The 10350-nt window shown below is 41.8% G+C and overlaps 1 protein-coding gene across 1 annotated transcript; it reads right to left on the bottom strand.

Moving 5' to 3' along the window:
• Positions 1-8676: 8676 nt before the first annotated feature.
• Positions 8677-10023, bottom strand: LOC147708361 (5-hydroxytryptamine receptor 5B-like). Its single transcript, XM_086925727.1, has one exon. The coding sequence runs from the start codon at positions 10021-10023 to the stop codon at positions 8677-8679; it is 1347 nt and encodes a 448-aa protein (XP_086781853.1).
• Positions 10024-10350: the final 327 nt, after the last annotated feature.

Genomic DNA, 10350 nt, shown 5'->3' with positions numbered 1-10350 from the left:
AGGGCGGGCTGTCTGTGGCCGTCCGGGGCTGGCCAAGGCTGGGCTGGGCCTGCCTTCTAACATCACGGCTAGGACTTTATCCCGAACTTCGGACGCTGACATAGTAAGTAGCCCCCCCCCGCCATCAGCCAGCACTAGGAGGCGCATAAATCAGCGTTTGCATCCGAGGACCCTGCGGCAGCTCCAAAGGGAAATTGACGCCGGCCGAGCTTAACTTGCTCCGCTGAGGCGTTCCAGAAACCTCTTGTTTGTGGGCGGCGGCCGGGCTTTGCTCCGCCGAGCGGTGAGAACGAACTTCTTCCTGACTGGCCGGGCTTGGCTCCGCCGGTCAGGACTCCAACTCCCAGCAGCCTCGAACCTGGGACGCCGCCCCAGTCATCAGCCAGCGCTAGGAGGCGCATAAATCAGCGTTTGATTCCTCGTCCCGCGAGGACGCGCGCGGGACGCGCCGGGCTAAGCCCGGGCAAAGGGCGGGCCGTCTGTGGCCATCCGGGGCTGGCGAAGGCTGGGCTGGGCTGGGCCTGCCTTCTAACATCACGGCTAGGACTTTATCCCGAACTTCGGACGCTGACATAGTAAGCAGTTCCCTCTCTGACTCCATCAATCACTATTGTTATATGTTCATTACCCTTTCGGGACTTGCTTTTTGTTAACTTTGAAATTAATATCGATCTTGGGTCTCAGTATGTCTACATGTACACCAAATCCCTTACCCTCCACTGTAGGGGTTTCTATACTTGGTGCCCTAGATAAATATTTTGCCAGGGCTACCCGAGAAATAGATAGAGATATCGCACTTGCTGAGAGACTCGCTGAGCGTCGGCTATCCATCGAACTTCTCAAACATAAGTCTGTACCCCTGGCCCAGAAGGACATAGCCACTCCATTACTAAATAACACCACGTTAGCAAACTCAGATGCAGACCTTTTTGATACTGAAAGTATCCCCTAATTTTCCAAGACAGATCCCCATCAACTTCTACTAATGTGATAACCATTGATATTAATATCAATGAGCCACCTCCTGTATCTAACTCCCTAATAGATCTAAATTCCCCAATAGAGTTAGATGCAGCATCACAGTCTAATATAAATGCTTCACTTCCTTTATGGTAGACTTGGAAGTAGTCTCGGAGATGCACTCTTCAATAGCAGTTAGTGTACCAAAAGAAAAGACACAAACTAAAAGGAATCAGGGAGCTCAACGCTCGCCACCAAAAAAAAGAAGGAAGAAGGGAGGGGAAAAAAAGGGGAACAAATGCTTAAACATACCTTTACCATCCGCGGCTTTAACGAAAAAGGTAGCAAAAGATTTAGTGAAGGATGTCCCTATAGGGCTCACAGCAACAACAAGCTCGCTTCCAGAGGGCTTGCCCTTAAAAGAGATAATGGAGGCTATGGAACACCTCCTAAAATCTCTTTTGTTACCACTCACAGAGAGAGTCAAAAGGTTGGGTGATCAAATGGATTGTATATTGGCAGCTTCCAAACTAAATGAAGCCCCAAAACAAAACAAACCTCCGGTAAAAGGGTCATTAGCGAAAGATCCATTACAGAAAACAAAAAGACCCCAAGTGGACTCCTCAAAACCTAAATCTGTGACCCCTCAGACCATTCCTCCCAGATCGGTGGTGCCTCAAGATTTACATAGAGAGAAAGCCAATGTAGGTTTCTCGAAACCCCCTACAAATAAAACCTTTCCTTCATCTAACGCACCGCAAAAAAATACAATAAAATCCAGTCGTAGAAATGACGTAGATCTACCTCCAGAAGCTTTTAACTACGTCATTATTCTGACTGGAGTTCCGCTTGTGCCAGAAGGAACTATAGAAACCTACACTAGTCTCAAAAACAAAGTCATCTATTGGCTACGTAACAACAGACCTCTCCCACCACACCTAAATGGAGATATAATATCTGTTAGGCGGTCAAACTGGGTGGGTTTTCGACCTAAAGACATTGAGGGGGGATGTTGTGATAGTTAACTTTAGGGACCACAGAGTTATAACGTACATCAGTGATTGGTTCCCAGGGAGAAGTGATGGGAGTGTCTCATCACGTAATCTGAGCTATTTTTATCCCGAAGCTCTGATGACGCCTCCCAATTATCCACCAACCCTGAATCATTACAATCTCCCGCAAATCCCATATCACAACTCTCATACCACACTATTAAGAAATCAAACAAACAGTTTTCCCCCCTTTTTCCCAACCAAATATCCTAATAGGATCTTTCTTCCATCTGGTAACAGACATTACCCCATAAATCCAAACGGGCATTGGAGTATTCCACTACATAATCCATTTGACCCCCTTTCTGGTCTAGATGAAAATGAGTGACTCACTTTATCTGACCTTCAAGTAGGACGTGCTCATGAGTATTCGAGTAAACGCAAAATATCCAATGAACTCCCTTCCTTTAATCCTATCCCCATGTGTTGTCCGTCTGAGTCCTTGAGGGTAACATTGGGGGTTCACTCTTTTTCACAACCAGATCTGAACCTGAGTATAGGGGTTCTCCCTGAGCTTTTGAATTCTACCAAAATGGGAATCACTGTGCTAAATTCATCTCATCATGCCCTGAAAAATGATTCCGCTACAGGGCGTAATCTATCTTATAACAGTTCTGTTAGCAGGAATATAATTGGTGAGCTTGTTTCTGGAAACTCTCCCACCCGGCCTCCACAGCGTATGGAAACTATGTTAATGGGGAATGTTGGGAACCTTGAGAATATCCTATCTCCTAAATCACCTTCTGTTATTTATGGGGGAAAAAAAGGGGTCGTGCCCACGCATCCTACACACATAACGGCCCCTTCCCCTAACACAGTTCTTAACTGGAATGTGGCCGGCCTTGCAACTAAAACTGGCTTGCAATCATGGCTGGAATTAGTGAATAGCTATACAATCCTATGTTTCCAGGAAACTTGGGCATTAAATTCTGTCCACCGGATGTATGACGTTACAACGCATGCTTTTACCACGCATGCCGTTACAACGCAGTTTTTACAATGCATACCATTACAAAGCATAGCGCTTTGGGGTGCTGGATAGTGAATAGTTTAATTTACTATTCCAACTCCAGTCCCCGTGGATAGTAGGGAAGGTGTTGGATAGTAAATTAAATCTATTCCCTATCCTAGAGCGCCCTCCAGCGCAATGCGTTGTAATGGTTTGCGTTGTAATGGTTGCGTCGTAATGGTAGTGCGTTGTAAAAGATTCGTTGTAAAGGCTGTTTACCCTGTCCACCTTCTAGGGTTTCAGACCTTCCACACACCAGCTAATAGGGGCGGTTTGTGTGTCTATGATAGTACCTCTAGTGGACTTACTGTAGCGAAACATATTTTCACTGAATTCTATCAGATCGTTCTGATCAGATGGGGTAACTCACTCAATATGATTTTAATACATTTCTATAATAATGTGGCTTTAGAAAACTTGCCACGAACTATAAATGAATTAAGTCACACAATTGTCACCTTAAAAGAATCCATAGGCGGGGAGTGCGTCCTCGCTTGGTTGGGTGATTTCAATTACAATATTTGTCAGTATGGTCCGAAGGGCATTTGTGGCTTTGGGTCTCCACTGGATGACACTCCCAATCATTTTATTCATTCCAAAACAGGGGATATCTTAAATAATTTCTCTTTTTATTTTAATTTGTCTTATATTAATGATTTATGCTCTCCCTCCATGCCGTTTCAGCCTACCTTCCATGGGAGAGGTTCTAATATTGTGATAGATTTTACGCTTTTCTCTAAAACACACGCTTACTTACTCTCATCATGGAAAATGTTAGATGACATATTTGGTGATCACTATGCAATAGCTTTTATTATTAATAAACCCACACAAAAACAGACACTTAGGTATAATTCAGTTATCTATCAACAACCTATTTCTGTCGGGCGTAGAAATGGTTATACCCTTAAATGGGATAAGGTTGATCCCGCCGGGCTTCTCGATAAATTATTCATGATAAGAAGGGAAGAGATTGATAGCTGTTTATCTCTATCAGAACACTCCTTAAAAATCTTGGATTCTTTTTCAAAAATTCAGGAGTCATTAAAACACCTACTCACCCGCCAGTTCAAGTCAGGACCTTATAAATCCAAAGGGTGGTTTGACAAGAACTGCACATCTGCACTAAAATTACTAAAAAAGGCCCTACATGCTACGCCTAGATCCCCATGTGAGATCCGCCAGGCCAGACATCAGTATCGCTGTGCAATAAAGATTAGGGAGAAAACCTTGAAACAGGAGGCTTGGCAAGCATTAATATCTTCCTCTGAAAACAGGGATCCAACCACCTTCTGGAAGGCTGTAAATGCTCCCCTTGCCCAGGACAAGAAATCTGACATGATAGATATAGCAATAAACGGGGATACTTGGGTGGCCCACTTTCAAAATCTGTACGGTAACTCAAACCCCTCTAACTTATCTGTCTCAGCTCCTATTTTATCCTGTGATAATATTAGATCCTGCCTGGGAACTCTCCCGTTGGATATTGTTTTTTCCTGCGAGGAGGTTACTCTGGCCATAAGAGAGAGTCCTTCAGGCAAGGCACCAGGCCCGATGCGATACCAATCGATGTTTTTAAGGCTGAAATCGATCTTTGGGCCCCTTTACTAACCATCGTGATGAACTGTGCAAACATCCATGGATTTATTGCAACGTGGTCAGAAGCGATAGTTGTTCCTATATTTAAAAAAGGGGACAGACAGGACCCATCCTGCTATCGCCCAATTTCCCTCCTTGACGCCTTAATGAAGGTAGCTGGCCGTATCATCCTAAAGCGTGTGCAACAATGGACTGAGGATGCCAACATTCTATCGACTTTCCAGTATGGCTTTCGCCCAGGCATGGGAACGGTCGAGCAGAGCTTAAATTTATATTTTTTAATTTCTAAGTACACCGAAGCTAAGAAAGGGAACCTTTTTATTACTTTTATTGATTTGAGTTCAGCCTTTGATTGTGTCGATCACAATCAGTTATGGCCCATACTTGAGGACCTGGGTTTGGACCTGTCAATCCTTAATTTTATCAAGGAATTATACAGGGATGCTGGGGCAAGGGTGCGCTATGGACAACGAGGGGAGTGCTCGTCAAGATTTTCCATCAAGAGGGGGTGAGACAGGGGTGCATCTTAGCCCCCCTACTCTTCTCCCTCTATATAAATGCTATTGGTGACCACTTGAACAGCTCACAAAATGATTACCCCTCTGTCCAGGGCCATCCTGTCCCCATCCTTTTGTATGCAGACAACGCTGCCATTATGTCTCAAACCAGGCTGGGCTTACAAAGGGTTGTTTCCAAATTTACGCTTTTTATGAGCGAAAAGGGACTTAAGGTTAATATATCTAAAACATTATCCATGTCTTGCCGACAAGGTACAAAGAAAATACCTTGCCCCATTTTTATTGAGGGTAGAAAGATAGAGACTATAGATCAATTTCCCTATCTTGGGATCTCTTTTCACAGGAAGTGTTCTTGGCACACAGCAATTAAAGCCAGAAAACTTGCTTTTTCTAGGGCAATCGGAGCCTTGCAAAACTTTGCGGTTAAAATTGGGGGTAGACCCGTAAAGGAGTTGATTATAATATACAAGGCAAAATGTGTATCTACGGCCACCTATGGTTCTGGTATCTGGGGGATTGATACTTCAACCTCAATTCAGCAAATCGAAAACTGTTTTCTCAGATACCTCCCGGGGGTTCCCAAATCTACAGCTAGCTATTTAGTACACATAGAACTTGGCCTCCCTTACATCTCTGATATAATAATGACTGAGCCCATTTTGTTATGGCATAAGCTGTGGCTAACTCCAGAGACAGTCTTCAATCGTAATATAATATCTGATTGCCTAAACTTTGACGGTGTAAAACAAATCAAATGGTTATCTTTTGTGGAAAAAATGCTGACTGAGATTGGCCACCCTGAGTTTTTTAAGAATCAATCTAGTATGGAAACAATGCAAAGAAAAATGCTACGCAAATTGGCTATGGACCATCTAGCAAACAGAAGATGGTCCACGGAAAAACTTAAAAAATCAGTGTTGGCCTATCAACAAATTACAACCGAACAAGGCCTTCAAATGCATCTTGCTAGCGATATTAATTGCTACTCTAGAATGCTTTCAAGATTTAGATTGGGATCTTTTTTTCGTTTAATTACCTTTCCATCTTGTAATGACTGGTCGAGAGAAATGCCGCCCTGTCCCTGCGATGATAGCGCCCCTCAAATTAATTTGCATTGTATTTTATTCTGTAAATTTTATCAGGTCCCAAGAAAGATCCTATTTAAACCAATTCTTAAGGAGTGGGGCCTCCTGTCTTGTAGAAATGCTTTCATCAGACTACAACAGCTGGAAAATATGGAAGTGGTACACTCCTTAGCTAAATTTTTGAAACTGTTGGTAAAGTTTAGGAACTCGATGTAATATATTAAATGTACTTACCTATTTTAAAAACTTTTTAAATGCACAATATTTTAAAGATTGTTTTATTGTTACATTTTGTTTGTATAAAACTGCACTTGTCACTTTTCTGATAAATACCCCTGTTTTTCTAAAACGCTTGATCCTTTTAAAAAGGAATCGCACTGGCACTTTGTGACTTATATCTGTTTTTAACAATGTATTTTTCTCACAATGTATGCTTTTATGATATCGCTGTGAATATCGAAATAAAGCTTTTTTGAATTTGAAAATGCTTATAAAAAATGTCAACACAAAAAAAAATACACCATTATATCCATAAAATTTAAACTCTTCGGGGCATATGTGTGAAGTCATTTTCCCATTCGCAAACGGGTTGATTCTCAGAATCGGCCTGTTTGCGAACAGGAAAAAGCCTTTTGGGATGTATCACCCCAAAAGGCCCTCACAATTTAGGGAATCGCAAAATTTGCGATTCCCTATTTTGCGAATGCATTTTTAGAGAATTCAAATTTGCGATTCCCTAAATGCTATTCCAGTAGCCATCGCAAATTGCGATATTGATGTAAGGAACCGCAAATTACCACCAACTTCAAGTTAGTGGTAATTTGCGATTTCCTTGAAAAAAGCACTTTTTTGCTTTTTTCAAAATGCCATGTGGCACACATACATTCCCTTAGGGCATGTATGTGTGCCACATGTGTACACATGCACATTTCAGGGTTGCAACAGTGTGACCTTTTGGAACCCTTGCACCCTTGAAATTGCATGCGCAATTTGCGAGAACCTATTGGGTACTCACACATTGCGCACGCAATTCCCATTCATTCCTATGGTTCTCTTGGCCCATAGAAATGAATGGGAAGCCATTCCTTATTTGCGACTCGCAATTTGCGACTCGCATATAAGGAATGCGTGGGAATCGCTATATTAAATGCGAAACCTACCTACATAGCAGTTCGCGAGTTTTTAATAGTGATTTACAAAAAAATCGCTATTAAGGACTGGCAAACCTGTTCTTTTATACATGTGCCCCTTAATGCCCATTCCTGAAAAATGCTAATTTCTTGTAAAACCAAAGAATTTATTTACACCAAAACAAGTAAAGGTATTTTCTTCACTAAAGTTCCACTTACATGCCAAGTTAGTTCAGGTTTAATTCGGTTTTTTTCACAAATTGAGGTGCAAAGAATCCTAAATGAGGTAAAATGAAAGTGTCATTTTTGCCCCAACCCCCTGCTTTTTTGCCCCCGCTCAGTGGGCTGTGCATGTGGGTTTGTGTGTGTGTGTGTTTAAAATGTTAGTTTTCCAGTCCGATTTCCTCATCTCTGTGAGATTTTGGGCAACATATTTTACTAATAGATCTCTGAGAGTTGAGTTATAAAGTTGATAAATTGATTGGAACAATAAACAAAACAAACTTCATTTACTAAAGATAAAAAAGTTGTATGGGCGGTGTGAAATGGACATACTGTATCATCATCATCTCTAACATATCCTGCTCCCAACTTCCTGCATTTCCTTTTTACCAGCGAGTGGCCTTTAAGAGATTGCGATTTCTCTTGTCCAATACAATTTACACATTAATCCACAAAAGCTGAAAGTATGGATGCTGGGCGTGCTGCAGCACCCTATAAAATAATCTTGCTGGAGTTCTTCTCTGACTGCAAAGTTTCAGGATTTTTTAAAGTGAATTATCTGATGATCCAGGGAGTGTGAAAGGAAAGCAATACATTTTTTCTAACACATAAAAAATTTAAATACCCATGAATTAACTCTACAAATATTCAAAACATCAGCAATTAGAAAAGCACAATGAAGCACGTTTGTTTTGTAATTCTGGTGGAAACAAATATTTTAAAAGGAGCAAAACAAATTACACTTTACATGGGAAAGTAAAACTGCATGTCTTTACAGAATTCTGTGGCCATTTTAATGGAAAATATGCTGTCTAAGTGAAGTTGTGCTACCACACAATGCTTTCTTACTATATTCGCAACTGTGTACTCCAAAGTGCACCACTTGTTACAGAGCACACCTTTACCACTTTCCTACTTAATGGGCATGGATTATTTGCTGTACTTGTTCATTCTAAAACGCTTGGATTTTTCACAGTCCCTTTCACATCAGTGATGTAACACTGATGGAAGCACCCACACTCTGAAAATTGTTCCAGCTCCACTGCATTAGTCCGATCCTCTATTAGATGATCAAAGATATTCGTAACACTCTACATAACCTCACTCCCTGTCAAAGTCAACTTTAATTTTAATTTTTCCACACACAAATGTGGAGTTTAAGCAGATGGACTGCGAAGATAAAGACAACAAGTTCTCCTGTCTCCCAAGTAATGAGGAGGGCACTTGTAAAAACTTCTCTGACAGATGTGTGGGTTTTAAAAGAACACCATCTCTGGCAGTCTCTATTGCTCTGATGTTTAGGCAAGAATCAGGAGAATTGGAAGTGGGTGATTCAGGGTCGTTCTGTGTAAGAAACCCATCGGGCTGCTCCCACCTGCTACTGCTCAGAGAAGAACGATCTGCTTCACTGTTTTCTTTATGATTGGCCGGATGCGCAGAACTGAAAAGGCTGGAAATTCCGCTTACATTGGAGCTCTTTCTTCTCAGTTGAAATGACGGATATTCGTCCTGTGAAGAGATGCCTCTAATGCTGCAAAACTTGTGATAGAGATTGCTAATTGCCTTTTGAAACCGTTTGCTAAGCAAAGCATAGAGAAATGGGTTAAAGTCTGAATTGAAAAGAGTAAGCCAGTAAGCTGTTGTAATGACCGATGAAGGTACACTACTAATCTTCTTAGCATACGCATGCTCTATTGCCTGAAAAAGATTGACGATTACATAAGGCATCCAGCAACAGAAGAACACAACTACAATAAGCAGAAGACACAACCGTCCATGGCAATCCCGCCCGTGACAATCGTGTACATAAAGGTCTTGCCTTGGGTTTGTGGCGCACTGCATACCCCCAGAATAACTAGAGATACTCTGTGTGTCGCAATAGTATGCTTCTGCTAGAAGCTTGCAATTTATGAAATAAATTAATTTACAACATGTCGGTTTCGCCACCTCAGCATTGTTTGTTGTAAGCGAATTTCTACGTAGCTGACTCTCCAACTCATGAATCCTTTTAACATGCTCAGTGGCAATACTGACCACTTTTAAATAGCAAAAAATCATAACACACATTGGCAGTAAAACTGAGAAGCCAGCAAAGAGCACGGCATAGCTTGTGCTGCGGCTCCAGTCTGTGATGCAGGTGTATGTGGCCGGTACATATGTGACATGCCCCCATCCTAGTAAAGGAGGAATGCTGCTAAGCAGTGATTGAAGCCAGATCCAAATGATAACAGCCAAAGTCCTTCGGCTGCTTTGAGGAGTCCCATATCGCAAGCAGTCCACTATAGTCCAGTAGCGATCTAGTGCAATGGCTGCCACACTCAGAACGGATGCTGAGCAATATACGGAGGAAGTGTAGCCCACGAATAAGCAAAGTTCCTGCACAATTAAAATGAAGAAATATGTTAATATAAAATCAGGAAATATGGCGGTCTGATGATTTAGATACATTATTTGTGACCTCAAAGTTGCATTTAACAAACATCTCTTATTCAAGTCGAACACAATTCTATGTCAGGACTGGAGGCTCAGATTATGCTTTTCTTTCTCCACTCTTTATTCTTATACAAACTCACAGCAGCCTAGAAAAGCCATAAAAATGCTTATATCCCAGGGGCCTTATTTATGAAGGACTTGCGCCGCCGGTGCGTCACTTTTAACAAGGGAAAAAGTGACGCACCGGCGGCGCAAGTCCTTCATAAATAAGGCCCCAGAAACAGAGGGAACAACGCTTTTTGACAAGAAAAATATGAAACTTCCAGAGTAATCAAACTACAA

Source organism: Lissotriton vulgaris, chromosome 6 (genome assembly GCF_964263255.1).
Source record: "Lissotriton vulgaris chromosome 6, aLisVul1.2, whole genome shotgun sequence".
Taxonomy (NCBI): domain Eukaryota; kingdom Metazoa; phylum Chordata; class Amphibia; order Caudata; family Salamandridae; genus Lissotriton; species Lissotriton vulgaris.
The sequence above is the reverse complement of the archived record's forward strand: the minus strand, read 5'-3'. Positions and strand labels throughout refer to the sequence as shown.

Excerpts from the sequence above, each read along its gene's own strand:
- LOC147708361 (XM_086925727.1), bottom strand. The coding sequence starts at position 10,023 with ATGTATCTAAATCATCAGACCGCCATATTTCCTGATTTTATATTAACA.